The sequence below is a fragment of the Ornithorhynchus anatinus genome, chromosome 4, assembly GCF_004115215.2.
Source record: "Ornithorhynchus anatinus isolate Pmale09 chromosome 4, mOrnAna1.pri.v4, whole genome shotgun sequence".
NCBI lineage: Eukaryota > Metazoa > Chordata > Mammalia > Monotremata > Ornithorhynchidae > Ornithorhynchus > Ornithorhynchus anatinus.
The window spans coordinates 42,532,219-42,551,083 of record NC_041731.1 but is presented as its reverse complement, the minus strand read 5'-3'; the positions used below and the strand labels follow the sequence as shown (position 1 = coordinate 42,551,083).

The following is an 18,865-nucleotide window of genomic DNA, read 5'->3' as shown; positions in this document are numbered from 1 at the left end:
CTTTTTACCATAGCTGTTAATCAGTAATAAAATGGATTTGAACTCTCCCTTTCATTCTTCCATATTCATTCCTTGGGGGAGTGCAATGGTCAAAAGTTGGGCAGACAGTCTGAAAAGAAAAACTAAATCCACTGATTGGCTAATCAAGAGATGGCTATATTTAGGGTGCACCCATTTGCGCGTGCATACACACACACACACCCCTGCCCACCCCCTCAAAACCAGATAGAAATATACACACTCACAAAGAATGCAAACAAGCCTTCAAAATATGTGGTGTGGAAGTGTTTTGATATCAGTTACCATGCAGGCAAACTCTATGACATACTGAAGGATGTATTTTAGACACTCGGGGACTACCTTTAATGAGGAATAAAGCCTCAGCAGAAAAGGACCTGTGACAAACAAAATACCAGCTAAAGGGAGAAAGAAGCAAGGAAAGTTTGTCACCTGAACAGTATCACTGGGCTGTTAAAAATGATATACGCTGCTACAAGCTCTTTACGCTGTTTAACAACAGTATGTTCCTTAGCATTAGATCTGAAATGATTCATTCTTACAATAGCAGCGTTAACCTAATCGATTACTCTGAAACAGAAGTTGTCTATCAATTCACAGTGTGGAGTTTAATAAATGCTTCTTGATAAATTTCAAGTAAATAAGTTCTGCAATGAAATGATAGCTTAGAAAGCCTTTCTGTTTTATGAATCACACACTGAAAAATATTTCATAAATATGTATTCTTATCTAATAAAGAAAAACAGAAATTTCCTTGAACAATTACTGTTCTCTTGCCTCACTTCTTATATGGCATTTTTAAGGAGTTCCCTCATAAACTAGGGATTTTAAATAACTCAAATTCAAGAGACAAATCCAGAGAGAAAGAGAGAGGGGGGAGGGAGGCTGGAGGGAGGCAGGGGCTAAGAGAAAAGAGGTGAAGTACATCACCCGCCAGAACAAATATGGACAGCAACATTCCTCTTCTAGTGAACAAGAGGAAGTGAAGAGTGCCCTTCAAGGGACAGTATTGTAAATGAGGCAGCGGTAGGACAATCTTCCAGAAATCATGCTGTTACTCTGCCTCCGGATGATACCCCCTATATAAATCAATCAGTGGTATTTTCTGAGTGCACTTGGGAGAATACAACAGACTTAGTAGACATGATCCCTGCCCACACCCAATATGTACTGGAAAGGTGAGATTTGGGAGGTCAGCTGTGAACAGGAATAATGATAATAATAAGAATAATTTTATTTTTAAGCGCTTACTCTTTGCCACACACTGCACTAAGCACTGGGGTGGATACACTATCAACTTGGCATTTTCGGCAGGGGGGAGACAGTGGTGGTGGAGCTTTAGGGGAGAGAGACAGGAGAAAGGGAGGAAGGAATCAAGAAAAAGAACAGAAGGAAATGGAGGAAGGAGAAGAGAAAAGGAGGAAGGAAAAGCTAGAGAAAGGAAGAGGAAATAAATGGTACTCATTTGGGCTGCTCCTTTTCCAGAGCTAGGTGTCGTCTCCACAGAGCCCCAAGGCTGAGTGTGAGCAGGGGCTGTGCACTGCTGGTCACTGCCTCTTGCTGTGAGGTGAAGAGTCCCCTCTTCCACCTTGCCCCTGTCCAATACCACCCAGGCCGCCTCAGGGAATCCACTAGGGCTGGAAAGGGGGTCAGAGTTCCAGAGCGTCTCTGGCAGTGGTGTCTACTCCAAAGGGCCACACAAAAGCCAGGATTCGCTACCTCAGAACCAAACCAGAGGGTGTACACTGCCTCGGTAGCTCCAGAGTTCTGCCTCCTCATCCCAGTGGCCGCTGCCACTGGACAACCTTGCTCCACTACTGTCAGCTCGTGACCCAAAAGCATCATTTAAGTGGCAGGCCCGAGGAGTCTGCAATCCCACTGAAGCAACTCTAAAGCACCAAACTTTGGCCTGTCCCCAGTGGATTCTCCAGGTTGCCTGGACGTATCAGGCAAGGGAGGAGCAGGTGGGGAAATAGCTCCTCCTCAGTGGGCTTCGCACAGTGGAACTGAGGGGTTTGTGACCAGCCCCGAAGTACAGTGAGGGCCCAAAAGGTGGTGGCCTTCCCGTCACCGTCCTCCTCCTGCTACCTATGACTGCCCACCCTGTACAAAAAGCTGTGGGAGAAAAGATCATGGCTTTGCCTCCTCAATGCAAACCCTATGGAGGATATCACCCGCTTTGCCCTCATGAACTTGGCACTATAGTTGTGGGTAGCGGCACCCACATGCAGGGGCATAATTTGGTTGGGACAGCGAATATAGAAAGAGGATAGTCACTCTACCCCCTGTACGAGTTCCAGGAGGCACCTAAGTGCACTTTCTGGAACTTCAAAAAGAGTTCTTTTTTTAAAAAAAATAGTATTTATTAAGTGCTTACTATGTGCCAGGCACTGTATAGATACAAGATAAACAGACTGGACACAAACCCTGTCCCATATAGGGCTCACAGTCATAATTCCCATTTTAGAGCTGAGGCAACTGAGGCAAAGTGAAGTTAAATGACTTGCGCTAGTCACACAGCAGACAAGTGGCAAGGCAGGGATTAGAACCCAGGTTCTCTGACTCCCAGGTCCATGATCTTCCCACTAGGCCAGGCTGCTTCTCTGGTATTTACTCACTGAGGAAGCTGTCGAATAGTTAACCACAGCGTGACATTTCCTAATCTGGAGATGACAACAGTGAAGTTTACTTTTCCCCTTGGTTACAGGAAGTAGAATCTTATGCCTTCAATAAGCTGAAGAGTAAAATTCAGCAGGTAAAATTTTTGATCTTGTACGTTAGATAATGAAATTCTAAATTCCAATCCACCTACAAAGATTACCAAAATTAACAGTCAAACTTAAAACTGATGGAAAAGTATGTTACCAATATACTACTGGACTACATGCAGTGCTCCAGCTAGAGTTATTGGAGGAAGCATAAAATGTCCCTAGGACCTATTGTCTTGGGATAGCCTCTGCTGAAATTGCCATCTGAATTTCTTAGTGAAAAGAATCATATGCAAAAATACAGATACGACTGAACATAAAGGGGGCAAAGAAAATATTGGTTTCCTCAGGAACATTACGCTAGTTGGTGAGAGTGTGAAGCAAAGTTGACTTCACAAGAAACAAAACCTTTCAAAGGACTTACCAATTCATTTTTAGTGCTTAAGTCACTCTGAAGCTCAGTGAAGTTCTGTTTATGTTGCGCAGCCTCCTCTTTTAATGACTTATTCACCTCATCTTGGTGGTGAATTTCTTCAAGGAATTTGGATTGCTTCTTCTTAAGCTCTTCTGTCTCCTTCACTTTCTTTTCCAAATCTCTCTCAAGTTTTTCTATCTCTTCTGCAAAAGAGTAATCCAAATATTCACTCATTCCCAATTATCTTTTACTACTGAAGGAGTCAATCAATCAATCAATGGTATTTACGAAGCACTTGGGAGAGTGCAATACAGTAGAGTTAGATAGACACGAACCCTGCCCACAAGAGGCAGACATTAAAATAAATCACAGATCGTCATCACCATAAATGGTATTTACTGAGCATTTCCTGTGTGCAGAGAACTGTACTAAGGGATTGGGAGAGTACAATACAATAGAGTTGGTAGACACATTCCCTGCTTATAATGAGTTTACAGTCTAGAGAAGCAAAACGCTCTGGGCATGTCACGCCCCTCCTCAAATATTTCCAATGATTGCCTATCAACCTTCCCATGAAACAATAACTCCTCACTCTTGGCTTCAAAGTTCTCTATCACCTGGCCCCCTCCTACCTCACCTCCCTTCTCTCCTTCTACAACTCACCCCGTACACTCCGCTCCTCTGCCGCTAACCTCCTCACTGTCCCTCAATCACGCCTGTCCCACCGTCGACCTCTGGCCTACGTCCTACCGCTGTCCTGGAATGCCCTCCCTCCTCACCTCTGCCAAACTAACTCTCTTCCCCTCTTCAAAGCCCTACTGAGAGCTCACCTCCTCCAGGAGGCCCTCCCATTCTGAGTCTTCCCTCTCCCTCTGCCCCTCCTCTCCTCCCCCTTCTCCCTACTCCCTCCCTCTGCTCTTCCCCCTTCCCCCCCTCTGCTCTTCCCCCTTCCCCTCAGCACTTGTGCATATTTGTTTATATTATTAATTACTCTATTCTATTAATGCGTATATATCTATGATTCTATTTATCTTGATGCTATTGATGCCTACTTGTTTTGTTTTGTTGTCTGTCTCTCCCTTTTAGACAGTGAGCCCGTTGTTGAGCAGGGATTGTCTCTATCTGTTGCCGAATTGTACATTCCAAGCCCTTAGTACAGTGCTCTGCACTCAGTAAGTGCTCAATAAATACGACTAAATGAATTAATGAAAACAACTCAAAAATATTTATTCTCTATGGTTTTTAAAAGGACGAATCAGGTCACCATTTTATATGTACTCTATCACATTTCTAGATTTCTTTAATGTTTTCATTTTTAAAAAATCACTTTAATTTTATTCAGGCCTTTTCCCCCCACTAGTGAGAATGTATATGTTCCTTATATTCTCTGTTCTCATTCATACTATTTAACAATGTAATAACAGCGGTATTCACTGGGCACCCAGGGTGAAAAGCTCTCTAATCGCTCGGAACGAACAAAACAAAGGACTCATTCCCTGCCTAGGAGCTTACACACTAATGGAAAAACAGAAAAGTATTTACAAACGAGTACATGTAGAATTCAGTATATATAAATTCTTATTCATACTCATCCTCAGTAGAGAGGATGACGTGATCGGTAGTGAGGATGAGTATGAATTAGAATTTATATGCTAGAGATAGAGGATTGATGGGTTTATATGACTTGAGATGCTGGGAATTAATCAGGGAAGGTGATCTTTCAGTAGTGTTATGGTCTGATGGATTTGGAGGGGGGATGGTTCACTTCAGGGGGACAGCTGGAGAAAGGAGATGGAGGCAGGAAGTTCGAGAGAGAGGAACAGTTACAAGATTAACTTGGGAGGAATGAAGAGAGTGGACTATGAGTACCAGGTGAAGAGAGAATACATGTACATAAATAATGTGATCTTAAAAACTTGATAAAATACTTGTCAGGTCTGGCAACATAAAATTTTAAACTGACAGAATTTCAAATGGGGTCATGAAACTATCAATATGATTTAACTGATTGTACTGTATCCCTAAACAGGCACTTTTTAAAAGCTACTTCAATATTAAGTTACCTAAATTGAACCTCTCAAAAGCCTGCTGCCTGTCCTGATTGGTCACTGGTTGACCTTCCAAGCTTTCCAACGATCTGAGGTGAAATATGGTATATAGACGGTAATGAGGAAGATTGGTAATTGGATTGTCAGCAAGGAATAAGGAAGTCAAATCTTTCAGTGCTTTCAATTTGGCAACATCCTGGAGCTGAAATGTCAAGACAATATAATTAGTGCCGATATGACAGTTCCATTAAAAAAAATTTACATATAACAACAAAGATAGCAGTAAGGTAACTAAGGTAGGCAATATCTCCACATCATTTTTAGTCAAGTGAACTATAAAATACTTTATTACTTAATGTCTATTCCCCTTTATTAATGCATTAGGTCATATACATAAGCTCTGTAAAGTGAAAATTAATTCCACATTATAAATCCTGAAGTCTTCCATACTTTTTAAATATTATTTATTCAGCACTTACTCTGGGCAGAGCATCGTGCTCAGCACATGGGAGAGTACAACAGAGTTATAATAGCAAAGCAGTTTGGCCTAGTGGAGAGAGCACAGGCCTGTGAGTCAGCTCCACCAGCTCTACCACTTGTCTGCTATGAGACCTTGGGCAGTCACTTAACTTCTCTGGGCCTCACTTACCTCATCTGTCAAATGGGGATTAAGACCGTGAGCCCCATGAGGGACACGGACTGTGTCCAACCTGATTAACTTATATCTACCCCAGTGTCTGGTACAGTGCCTGGCACATAATACGCACTGAACAAATACCATTAAATAATAATTTTGGTATTTGTTAAGCGCTTACTATGTGCCAAGCATTGTTCTATGCGCTGGGTAGATACAAGGTAATCAAGTTGTTCCAAGTGGGGCCTGCAGTTTTCATCCCCATTTTCCAGATGAGGGAACTAAGGCACAGAGAAGTTAAGTGACTTGCCCAAAGACACACAGCTGATAAGTGGCTGAGCCAGAATTAGAACCCACGACCTCTGACTCCTAAGACCGGGCTCTTTCCACTGAGCCACGCTGCTTCCACCTGCATTAAACCGCCCGCCCTCCGCTCCCCCACCCCCCCCAAAAAAACCCCACCACCACATAGGTGATAAATACAGTCCCTGTTCTCAAGGACCTAAAAGTCTAGTGGGTGGAGACAGAAATTAAACTAAACTACAGAGAGGGGAAACAATAGTGCTTGGCCTACAGTAAGTGCTTTAAAAATGCCATTATTATCATTAAGAGTATAAGGATGTGCCCATAAGTGCTATAGGGCTGGGGTAGGGTGAGTTCAATGTGTTTAAGCAACAGAGACCCAAGTGCATAAGTGACATAAAAGGGAGGGTGAATAAGTTGATGAAATGAAGGACCAGTTAGGGAAGGCCTATTAAAGGAGATAAGCTTTTTGTAGGGCTTTGTAGATGAGGAGAGTCCTCCTTCTTCATCTTCAAATCCCCCAAAATTCTAAAGTTCTGTGGAGTTTAACTTTCTATAGCATGCAGCCCTCTGAAAGTGAATTTTTATTATTATTACTGAACACGTTAAGCACTCACTATGTGCCAGGCACTGTACTAAGTTCTGGGGTAGATACAAGATAACCATATTGGACACAATCCCTGTCCCACATGGAGCTCACAGTCTAAGTAGGAGGGAGGAGGATTTAATCCCCATTTTATGGATGAGGTAACTGAGGCACTGAAAAGTTAAGTTTGGCAACTCAAGTCCACACAGCAGGCAAGTGGCAAAGCCAGGATTAGAACATAGGTTGACATTTCTGGGGCAGCAACAAGTAGATTTCCTGAACAATTCACTGTTGTCGAAGGAGGATTTACTATGACTAAATAATGAGAGTGCTTCAAGACCTTAGCTAAAATGCATTAGAGTCATAATTTGTGGAGAATCTCTTGAGATTTGTTTGTACCTCTCTAAACAGAATACGCTCCCAAAATAAATAACTTTCACTATTTCTTCACCAATATGCATTTTGGGAAGCAAAAACTATTCTTCATTTATAATAAACTTACCGATGATATTTTGTTGCTTTTCAGATTGAGAACTTGCAAGGATCGTAACTTCTTCCCTAGCCACAGTGGAATATGTTCAATATAATTTCCTGCAAGGTTCAGTTTTTCTAAATTCTGCATGTTTTCTATGCCTTCAATTTTACTGGAAACAAATGAGAAAATGAGACTTGGTTAGAAAGAAATAACATTATTACGGTCCTCTAAACTTTAAGTTTGCTGTGGGCCGGGAATGTGTCTACTCATTCTGTTATACTGTACTCTCCCAAGCACTAAGTACAGAGCTCTGCACACAGTAAGTGCTCAATAAATACAATTATTATTTTATCCTAATAAAGTACTTTAATTGTGTCAGTTTTTTTCCAACTAACTCTGGAGTTCTTAACAGTCACTTAATTTACAAGACTGTAGGAAGTTAGATGAAAAGCTCAGGGTCATACAGCAAACGCATAACAGAGAGGTTGAGCAGCAGAGCTAATACAACCCTGGTTAGCAGCCCTATTACCTGTCCCGAAGACCAAGGCTTTATATTCAAGTTACTATTTCACTTTCCCTGAGGAAAGTATTCTACAATGAGAAGGAGGTCTAATTGTAATTTTGGGGGAGGGGAATGAGTGAAATATTTTTGCATTACACAACTACTGCTCTAATATACAAATTGGGAATTTTCTACCCCAAACTGCCATTTTCCTTTATTTGCTTACCTGATCTTGTTATATGATAAATTGAGGTCACGTAATTTTAACAGTTTGTCAAGCTTCTCAATCTTCCCTATTAGGTTATCGCTGAGATTTAGTACCTCAAGTTTAGAGCAATTTTCCAAGTTTTCTATATACTAAAGACAAAATGAATACAGAATCATTTTAAAAGTTCCATTATCACATAAAGCTCTTAGGGTCAATGTTCTTCAGTGAAATTACTATTTTAATCAGTCACTGGGGAAGGTAACACAACTCATCTAAGTTTTGTGGTTATAGTAACATAATCAAACTCAATCCATGTAAAAGGAGCCAGCATACTGCTTCTATGACTTTAAGACAGAGCAGGACTGAAGGGCAAAATTCAAATCGACCATCTGTGCAGAAGCAATCTCTGCAGCACCTGCTAGTCTGGAATCATAAATAATAATAAAAATGCCTTGAACTGTATACAGTTCTTAATTTTTTTCAAGGCCCTTTCATATTACTTATCTTGCTTTTTCTTATCAGCCACGTGTCCTAGGGATCTTATCTAAAGGTAAAGCTTCTGCTATTTCAGTGCAGCTATTATAGAGACAATACCTTGCTCATATTTCCCCCTCTAGACTGTAAGCTTGTCATGGCAGGGAATGTTTCTGCTAACTCTTTCATATTGTACTCTCCCAAGCACTTAGTACAGTGCTCTGCACACAGTAAGTGCTCAAAGACCATTGATTGACTGATATATACATACATATATATATATTTATTATATTTCACTGTCAGCAGCTGCTGGTAACCAACCTTAAATTTCTTGCCACCATCTTTGTACAATGAAAGATTCAATGAGTTTACGAAGGCCAAATTTTCCTGTTTGGTAAGTTTCTTGACAAGGGATTCTGTAATATATCTAATTCCTGGATTAGAATCATCTTCTGAAAAGAACAGAAACAATTTGATTGTGAACTGAATCGCAAGATTCAAGGAAACCAAAGAGTGAAATATCATTTTTCTTGAAATAATATAAATCAAGTAAAAAAGCCATGAAGACCATATCCACATTGCCCAAATACATGTCAGAACCATTCCAATATTTTCCAATTGGTTTACAACATTCTAGCAACTGAAATATTTTTGTAATTATTTCCCTCAGGCAATCTGTTGACATATCTAGGTAAAGTGATAAAACATTTGCAAAATGCTCAGCTGTCCCTACTTTCCAAAGCAAATATTTCCTTCAGTCACAATGATTAAAATAAATATTTACTGATACTATCTTATACAGTAAATACCTGTCAGAATGTGAGGCCATAGTCCCCCAAATCCATCAATATATTCCTTACAGGGCAAGGCAACAAACTAATGCTTTCAGATGTTAATAAACACATATGTCATGCATCTAGCTCTGTTTACTTTGTGATTTATAGCTTGCAATAATCATCGGTGCAATTCCCAAATCAGAAGTGTATACACCATGTAAAAACATTACTAAACTTGTGATCAAACAGTTTAATCAGAAAATTCTAAATCTCACAGTACTGAGACATTTTATCCATAAATTAGTCAAAATTCTCTATTATTTATACGTAATCAGTCTTTCCTCTTTAGTACCTTTACTGTCTTGGATGTCAAAGGAAACATCACTTTCTCCTGTCACATCCAGTTGCTGACTCCATTGCTCTCTGGTATAAGTTGCAGGACTTCCAGGCCTGCTAAAAGGGGACAACGATCTAGTCTTGGAGCTAGAAAAATTAGAGCCTGGACTAGGAGTGCGCGGGGGTGTCATCCTTGTTTTGGGTGGTGGTTTTTGCTGGGGCCTCTTCTTCATTGTTTGTTTCAGGTGGTTATCGGTCCAATGTCTGTAAGAATGTTTGGAGAATGGTATTGACTAGCTGAAATCATGAAAACTATGAGGCCACATAATCATTAAATAAGCAGCTTACAATGATAAGAGAACATTTAAAACAAGAAACGAGCTACAGAGTAGCATGTTTGTTCTCTGATGTGTTGCCTTCTAGAAATTTTAATCTAGTAAATACAGACTTCACAGTAACATTCTGCAACTCCAGGAAGTTTCAAATCTCACACTTCAGACTGATGAGTAAAAACATATCCCTATTTTGGAGAAATTTAAGTCTGGGTCAAAGAGGGCATAATATTCACCACCTTCCGCAAGCTGATTTAGTTTCCTTCCATTTGTTATGAATCTTCAAACTTAATCTGTCAGTGCTTCAGACAACTGCTTTAAAAAACAAACACAACAATTCTGAAACAACACAAAAGGCTAACTTGAGGCAATCCTAATCTTCATTACCTCTAACCAATCAGGGGGTCTCTTACTGAACATAGCAAGCTGCAGAAGAAATTTCCACAAAGTTCTGAATAGCTCTTTAGAAAACAATGATTTAGCTGAAGAATACTCTTTCCCCTCTCCCCCCAAATTTAAGAAATTATTTTGTCAGCTTCTGTGCCAGAATAGCAAACAATATTCAAACCTTTTACATGGTTACAGTGCTGTGCACACTGCCCTTACTTATAAAATGAGTTCCCATGCTGGGCAGTGGATGATTGTCGCCATTTTAGGTAAAAAGGAAGATAGAAGAACTTTTGAGTGTGCATTTTGAAGAGGTGCCACAACCCTATGTCAAAGAACTAAAAGGCTGGAGCTTCCTAAATGGAAGTCATGAGAGAGAAGATTTGATGGCATAATTCCAGTGATTTAACCATTACTCTATTTATTTAAATAGTTGCAGATGCCCCGCATTTCTGTGCACGTCTTTGTACTTTCTCTTTCGATTCCTTACGTTAAGCCACCTGTCTGGACCAAAGAAACCACTTAGGTACTCCTTTTAAAAAATGATTATAACAGTATATATATCTTAATACTACTGCTTTGTACTAAGCAAATATAATACTGTTTTTACACCAATGAGTAACTGTTAACACATTTTACTCAACGCTCCGCACTCAAACCACAGATTAAAAAAACTACCAAAGGAACCCCTGTGACAACTCTTGATTATACTACTAAGAGAAAATTTAATTGTTTAATTTTGAGCAGCTTTCTATTCCCATGAATAATAGATCAGAGTGGAGAGTGGTGCCTAGCAAGATCAGATCTACTGCTTCAGTAAAGCGAGGGCCTTAAAAGAGCAAATAGGCAGAGGAAATAATGGACAGCCCTCTGTAAAGATGACTACAGATCACCTTTGGGGTCTGAAAAAGAATACTTCGCGATGAAGGTGTCTTGGGGCTATTTTTCTACATCACATGACTGAAATGAAGCAATGAGATCAGGTTGGTTTCTCTATAAAGCAATAATTACATCACATAAATATCTCCTCTAATACTATCACCCTGTCCCGAAAACCTTACCACCAATCTAATCTTGTCCAACTTCTGATCATACTATAAGGAGCAAATAATGTTCTGACTGCCTCGCTGAGCCATTATGATGATCTAAAGCTCTCATGCCCTCCTCATGTGACCCAGATGCTTTGATTTCCTTCTCTCCTACCTGGTCATCATGATTCTTAGTACAATGCTCTGCACATAGTAAACGCTCAATAAATACTATTGAATGAATGAATTCCAGCCATCATCACCCGTGACTAGTCCCTCTCTTCTGGTTCCTACCCACCCATATTCCCATCACCCTCACCTACTCAAAACATTTATTTATCAAGCAACCACAGGGTATTTATGGTGCTAAATCTTTAAAGTGCAAAGATTATTTAGAGCACCCCCACCTTAATACAATTTTCCCATCTCATGGGGGAGACTAAGAGTCAATACACAGTCTGCACAAACATTAAAGGATAAATATAATCATTACAAATCTGTATAAAGACAAGAGTTGATTGAAGTTTATGGTGTTGTGTGGAGAATGGTTACTATTCTGCAGAGATACCTTCCTGGAGAGGGTCAGTATTGCCTTTATGATTTAAAAGAATAAAAGGATGATAGTTTAATTGATGAGTTTACAGAGTTCTGGAAATAAGAGTGCTGAATTAGAAGGGTAAACCTGACTGAAACAAAATGTTAGAATGGAATGTGAGAAAGCACATCCCTACTGTGTAATCCATGCACTTGTGCCCTACCCCTTAATAAAAGTATTTTTCAAGCACTTTTTCTAATGGTATTTGTTAAGCCCTTATTATGCGCCAGGCAAAATACTAAGCACTGGAGTAGAAACAAGCTACAAGGTACTTGTAACTATGCCCAGATCATTTTTCTAAAAAATAACAAAACAAAAAAACCGTTCTGTGTACTTCTTCCCACTAATCTCCAAGGGTTGCTCAACCACCTCCACACCAAACTGCAACTCTTCACCACTAGTTTCAAGATACTCAAGTAGCTCTTTTTTTCCCCTTACTTATCTTGGCTACAACCCAGTTCACACATTTCAGTCTTCTAACACCAACCTACTCATTGTGCCTCACAGTCATCTCTCATTGTCAACCCTTTGCTCCTTCCCCTTTCATAATTGACGCACCACCAGTCTCCCCATCTTCAAACCCCTACTAAAATCACATCTCCCCCAGAAAACGTTTTCTGCCTGATCTCTCATCTGCCCACCCGTTTTTCTCTTGTGTCTGATGCACTTGAGTCTGTGCGCCATAAGCACTTGGGTTCATTTCAACACAGCTGCGCTTAAAGGTATTTGTTAAGAACATTCCTTGTGCCAGACACTGTACTAAGTGCTGGGTGTAGACAGAGGATAATCAGGTTGGCCACAATCCATGTCTCATTTGGAGTTCAGGGCCTTAATTTCCATTTTAATGATAATAATAATTATGGTACTTGTTAAGCACTTATGTGCCAAGCACTGTTTTAAGCACTGGGGTAAATACAAGTTAACCAGGTCAGACACAGTCCCTGTCCCACATGGGGCTCACACACTTATTTCCATTTAATAGATGAGGTAACTGAGGCACAGAAAAGTCAAATGACTTGCCCAAGGTCACACAACCGACACGTGGTAGAGCTGGGATTAGAACTCCCTTAACTCCCAGGCCCCTGCTCTTTCCACTAGGCCACGCTGCTTCTCTCCTACCTGTAATTCATTTTGTCTGTCCTCCTCTGTAGATTTTAAGCTCCTTGAGGACAGAGATCATGTCTACTTACATTATACTTTCCCAAGTGCTTAATAGAGTGGCTCCGCACACGGTATGTGCTTAATCCTAATAGGGGTATTTGTTAGGTGATTACTATATTTGGTATTTTGTTAAGCGCTTACTATGTGCCGAGCACTGTTCTAAGCGCTGGGGTAGACACAGGGGAATCAGGTTGTCCCACGTGGGGCTCACAGTCTTAATCCCCATTTTACAGATGAGGGAACTGAGGCACAGATAAGTTAAGTGACTTGCCCACAATCACACAGCTGACAAGTGGCAGAGCTGGGATTGGAACTCATGAGCCCTGATTCCAAAGCCCGTGCTCTTTCCACTGAGCCACATAAGCACTGGAGTAGATAAAAGATAAACAGGTTAGACACAGTCCCTGTCACAAATGGGGCTCATAAATCTATGTGAGAAGGAAAATGAGTATTAAATCTCCCTTCTACAGCTGAGGAAACCAAAGCACTGAAAAGTTAAGTGCCTTGCTCAACATCACACAGCAGGGGTGTGAATGTCTGCATTAAAACCCAGGCCCATGCTCGGTCCACAAAGCCAAGTTGCTTCTACCTGCTTTCATATCAATTATCTTATTGGGTCAATTAACCTCATTTCATCCTCCCAACCACCTTGTGAGATAGGGAGGAAGCAGGTGGTACTAATGCCATTTTATAGGTGAGATCTATTTCCTCTCTGGCCCCATAATTCCCAATAATGACATCCCCCGGACAACTGTAAGATCATTATGGGCAGGGAACACATCTGCTAATTTGGTTGTATTACACTCTCCCAAGCGCTTAGTACAGTGATCAGCACATGATAGGCAGTCAGTAGCACCACTGATAGATTAGCTGATACTTGGGGAAGGAGTGAAAGGAAAATGCTGATGTGAGTAGAAGAATAAATCCCATTTATTAAGTGCTTACTGTGTTCAATGCACTGCACTAAGTGCTTAGGAGAGTACAATATAACAATAAACAGACACATTCCCTGTCCATAATGAGCTTACAGTCTAGAGGGGGAGACAGCAGCGTGGCTCAGAGGAAAAAGCGTGGGTTTAGGAGGCAGAGGTCATGGGTTCTAATCCCGGCTCCAGAACAGTCAGCTATGTGACTTTGGGCAAGTCACTTAATTTCTCAATACCTCAGTTACCTCATCTGTAAAATGGGGATTAAAACTGTGAGCCTCACGTGGGACAACCTGATTACCCTATATCTACCCCAGGACTTGGAACAGTGCTCAGCAAATAATAATGTTGGTATTTGTTAAGCACTTACTATGTGCAGAGCACTGTTCTAAGCGCTGGGGGAGATACAGGGTAATCAGGTTGTCCCACGTGAGGCTCACAGTTAATCTCCATTTTAGGGATGAGGTAACTGAGGCACAGAGAAGTTAAGTAACTTGCCCATAGTCACACAGTTGACAAGTGGCAGAGCTGGGAATCAAACCCATGACCTCTGACTCCCAAGCCCAGGCTCTTTCCACTGAGCCATACTGCTTCTCCTACTAGTAAGTGCTTAACAAATACCAACATTATTACTATTATTATTAATATGAATAAAGGAAGTCAGGGGAATTAGGCAAAAGGGAGTGGGAGAAGAGGAACAGAGGCCCCTTGGAGGTGATGTGCTTTCAGTAAGCATTTAGCTTTTAATGCTTGCCACAAGCAAGTTCACTCATTCAATCGTATTTATTAAGCCCTTACTGTGTACAGATCACTGTACTAAGCACTTGGGAAAGTACAATACAACAATAAGCAGTGCCATTATACTGTCCACAGCAAGCTCCCAGCCTAGAGGAATGCAGGTGGAAAGCATTCAAACCTAAACCCTGCATAGACTGAACAGAAGTGGCTAACCATCTACTTAAGAGATGCAGTATGGTTCAGTGGAAAAAGCACAGCTTGGGAGTCAGAGGTCCTGGATTCTAATCCCAGCTCTGCATCTTGTCAGCTGTGTGACTTTGGGCAAGTCACTTAACTTCTCTGTGCCTCAGTTACCTCATCTGTATGTAAAATGGGGATGAAGATTGTGAGCCTTATATGGGACAACCTGATTACCTTGTATCTACCCCAGTACTTAGAACAGTGCTTGGCACATAGTAAGCACTTAAATACCAACATTATTATTATTGAGCCCTGGAACCAGGTGAATGGGTCCCACCTGGGTCTGTGTGAGAACAAAATGGAGCCTGGAAAATATAACAGCGGGGAGACACGATCCCTGCCCTCAAGGAGCTTCCAATCTGCTTAATCGTGATCCTGCTGGCCACCCCTCAGCCTCCTTCAGAGGGCAAGTCCTCTCATAATAATAGTAAATTAAGGTATTTGTTAGAACAGTGCTTAGAACAGTGCTTGGCACATAGGAAGCACTTAAATGCCAACATGATTATTATTATTGAATTCTCTGGGCCTCAGTGTCCTCTGTAAAATGGGGATGGAGACCGGGAGCCCCACGAGGGACCAGATGATGCCCTTGGATCCCCCCAGCGCTTAGAACAGTGCTTGGCCCATAGAAAGCGCTTAACAAATACCAACGTGATGATTATTATTGACTTCTCTGGGCCTCAGTGACCTCCTCTGTAAAATGGGGATGAGAACTGGGAGCCCCATGTGGGGTAACCTGATGCCCTTGGATCCCCCCCCCAGTGCTTAGAATAGCGCTTGGCACATAGGAAGTGCTTAACAATACCAATATCATTATTATTATTCACTTCTCTGGACCTCAGTGACCTCCTCTGTAAAATGGGGAGGAAGACTGGGAGCCCAAAGTGGGACAAGCTGATGCCCTTGGATCCCCCCAGTGCTTAGAACAGTGCTTGGCCCATAGAAAGCGCTTAACAAATACCAACGTGATGATTATTATTGACTTCTCTGGGCCTCAAGTGACCTCCTCTCTAAAATGGGGATGAAGACTGGGAGCCCCACATGGGATCACCTGATGCCCTTGGATCCCCCCCAGTGCTTAGAACAGTGCTTGGCACATAGGAAGTGCTTAACAATACCAATATCATTATTGTTATTCACTTCTCTGGGCCTCAGTGACTTCATCTGTAAAATGGGGAGGAAAACTGGGAGCCCCAAGTGGGACAATCTGATGCCCTCGGATCTCCCCCAGCGCTTAGAACAGTGCTTGGCACATAGGAAGTGCTTAACAAATACCAACATCATGATTATTATTCACTTCTCTGGACCTCAGTATCTTCATCTGTAAAATGGGGATGGAGACTGGGAGCCCCACATGGGACCATCTGATGCCCTTGGATCTCCCCCAGTGCTCAGAATAGTGCTTGGCACATAGTAAGCACTTAAACACCAACGTGATTACTATTATTGACTTCTCTGGGCCTCAGTGACCTCCTCTGTAAAATGGGGATGAAAACTGGGAGCCCCAAGTGGGACAACCTGATGCCCTTGGATCTCCCCCAGAGCTTAGAACAGTGCTTGGCACATAGCGCTTAACAAGTACCAACGTGATGATTATTATTGACTTCTCTGGGCCTCAAATGACCTCCTCTCTAAAATGGGGGTGAAGACTGGGAGCCCCACATGGGACCACCTGATGCCCTCGGATCCCCCCCAGCGCTTAGAACAGTGCTAGGCACATAGGAAGCACTTACCAAATGCCAATATTATTATTATTATTGACTTCTCTGGGCCTCAGTGACCTCCTCTGTAAAACGGGGATGAAAACTGGGAACCCCAAGTGGGACCACCTGATGCCCTCGGATCTCCCCCAGCACTCAGAACAGTGCTAGGCACATAGGAAGCACTTACCAAATACCAATATCATTATTATTATTCACATCTCTGGGCCTCAGTGACCTCCTCTGTAAAACAGGGATGAAAACTGGGAACCCCAAGTGGGACCACCTGATGCCCTCGGATCTCCCCCAGCGCTTAGCACAATGCTGGGCATACAGAAAGCGCTTAACACCAACATCATTATCATTATTCACTTCTCAGGACCTCAGCGTCCTCCTCTGTCAAAGGGGGATGGAGAGTGGGAGCTCTAGGTGGGACCCCCTGATGCCCTGGGATCCCCCTGGGCTTAGCACAGGCTGATGACGATGGCCGAGCCCCAGCATCCCCGGCCTTTCCCCACGACGGGGAGGGGATCCCCCCGCCCACCATGACCGCCCCCTTCTCCCTCCCCCCGGGGCCAAGGGGGAGACACTCACCTCCGCCGGGCCGCGGGCCGGTCCTTTAAGGACCGGTGAGGGCGGCCGCCGCCGCCATTTTGTTTTGTTGTAGCCGTTGCCGAGGGGCGGGGCCCTGGGGTCACGTGTCCTCCCCCAACCGCCGCCGCGCCAGCCCTTCCCGCCATCGCCAAAGGCTTCTGCCCCTCAGGCGGCCTGGCCACTGAGGACAATAAAAATAGTATTTCTTAAGCGCCTACTATGTGCCGAGCACTGTTAATGAACCATAATCATAATGGTGGCATTTGTTAAGGGCTTACTATGTGCAAAGCACTGTTCTAAGCACTGGTGTCCCCCCAGCCAACCGCTGCTGCGCGGCAACACCTTCCCGCCATCGCCAATGGCTTCTCCCCTCAGGCGGCCTGGCCACCGAGGACAATAATAATAGTATTTCTTAAGCGCTTACAGTGTGCCGAGCACTGTTAATGAACCATAATCATAATGGTGGCATTTGTTAAGGGCTTACTATGAGGAAAGCACTGTTCTAAGCACTGGTGTCCCCCCAGCCAACTGCTGCTGCGCGGCAACACCTTCCCGCCATCGCCAATGGCTTCTCCCCTCAGGCGGCCTGGCCACCGAGGACAATAATAATAGTATTTCTTAAGCGCTTACAGTGTGCCGAGCACTGTTAATGAACCATAATCATAATGGTGGCATTTGTTAAGGGCTTACTATGAGGAAAGCACTGTTCTAAGCACTGGTGTCCCCCCAGCCAACTGCTGCTGCGCGGCAACACCTTCCCGCCATCGCCAATGGCTTCTCCCCTCAGGCGGCCTGGCCACCGAGGACAATAAAAATAGTATTTCTTAAGCGCCTACTATGTGCCGAGCACTGTTAACCATAATCATAATGGTGGCATTTGTTAAGGGCTTACTATGCGCAAAGCACCGTTCTAAGCACTGGTGTCCTCCCCCCATCCCCTCGGCTGTCCACTGATGACAATAATGACAGTATTTGCTAAGTGCTTACTATGTGCTGAGCACTGTTAATAATCATAATCATAATGGTGGCATTTCTTAAGTGCTTACTATGCACAAGACACTCTTCTAAGCACTGGTGTCCTCCCCCCAACTGCCGCGGCACGAGGCTTTCGGCGGCGATGCCTTCCTGCCATCACCAATGGCTTCTCCCCTCAGGAGTCCTGTCCACTGATGACAATAATAATAGTATTTCTTAAGTGATAATAATAATAATAATGTTGGTATTTGTTAAGCTCTTACTATGTGCAGAGCACTGTTCTAAGTGCTGGGGTAGACACAGGGGAATCAGGTTGTCCCGCGTGGGGCTCACAGTCTTCATCCCCATTTTACAGATGATGGAACTGAGGCACAGAGAAGTTAAGTGACTTGCCCACAGTCACACAGCTGACAAGTGGCAGATCTGGGATTCGAACTCATGAACCCTGACTCCAAAGCCTGTGCTCTTTCCACTGCGCCGTGCTTACTATGTGCCTAGCCTGTTAATTAATAATAATCATAATGGTGGCATTTGTTATGCACTTACTATGCGCAAGGCACTGTTCTAAGTACTGGTGACCTCCCCCCAACCGCGGTGGCGCGAGGCCTTTGGAGGGGACACCTTTCTGCCATCACCAATAGATTCTCTCCTCAGGCATCCTGTCCACTGATGAAAATAATAATAGTATTTGTTACGCGCTTACTAT

At 42.9% G+C, this 18,865-nt stretch overlaps 1 protein-coding gene across 5 annotated transcripts in view; it reads right to left on the bottom strand.

Moving 5' to 3' along the window:
- Positions 1-17,250, bottom strand: part of CNTRL (centriolin) — a 75,205-nt gene extending 57,955 nt beyond the window's left edge. For 4 of the 5 annotated variants that reach the window (XM_029062502.2, XM_029062505.2, XM_029062504.2 and 1 more), the window contains exons 1-7: positions 17,185-17,250; positions 9,500-9,747; positions 8,693-8,823; positions 7,916-8,046; positions 7,215-7,356; positions 5,205-5,391; positions 3,151-3,344 (exon numbers count right to left, since the gene is read on the bottom strand). In XM_029062502.2, coding sequence (XP_028918335.1) covers positions 3,151-3,344; positions 5,205-5,391; positions 7,215-7,356; positions 7,916-8,046; positions 8,693-8,823; positions 9,500-9,716 — 1,002 coding nt within the window. In that variant the 5' untranslated portion in view covers positions 9,717-9,747; positions 17,185-17,250. Of the gene's footprint in view, positions 1-3,150; positions 3,345-5,204; positions 5,392-7,214; positions 7,357-7,915; positions 8,047-8,692; positions 8,824-9,499; positions 9,748-10,054; positions 10,133-17,184 lie in introns of those variants that run through there. The other variant, XM_029062503.2, reaches the window with a different exon arrangement.
- Between the last annotated feature and the right edge of the window lie 1,615 nt (positions 17,251-18,865).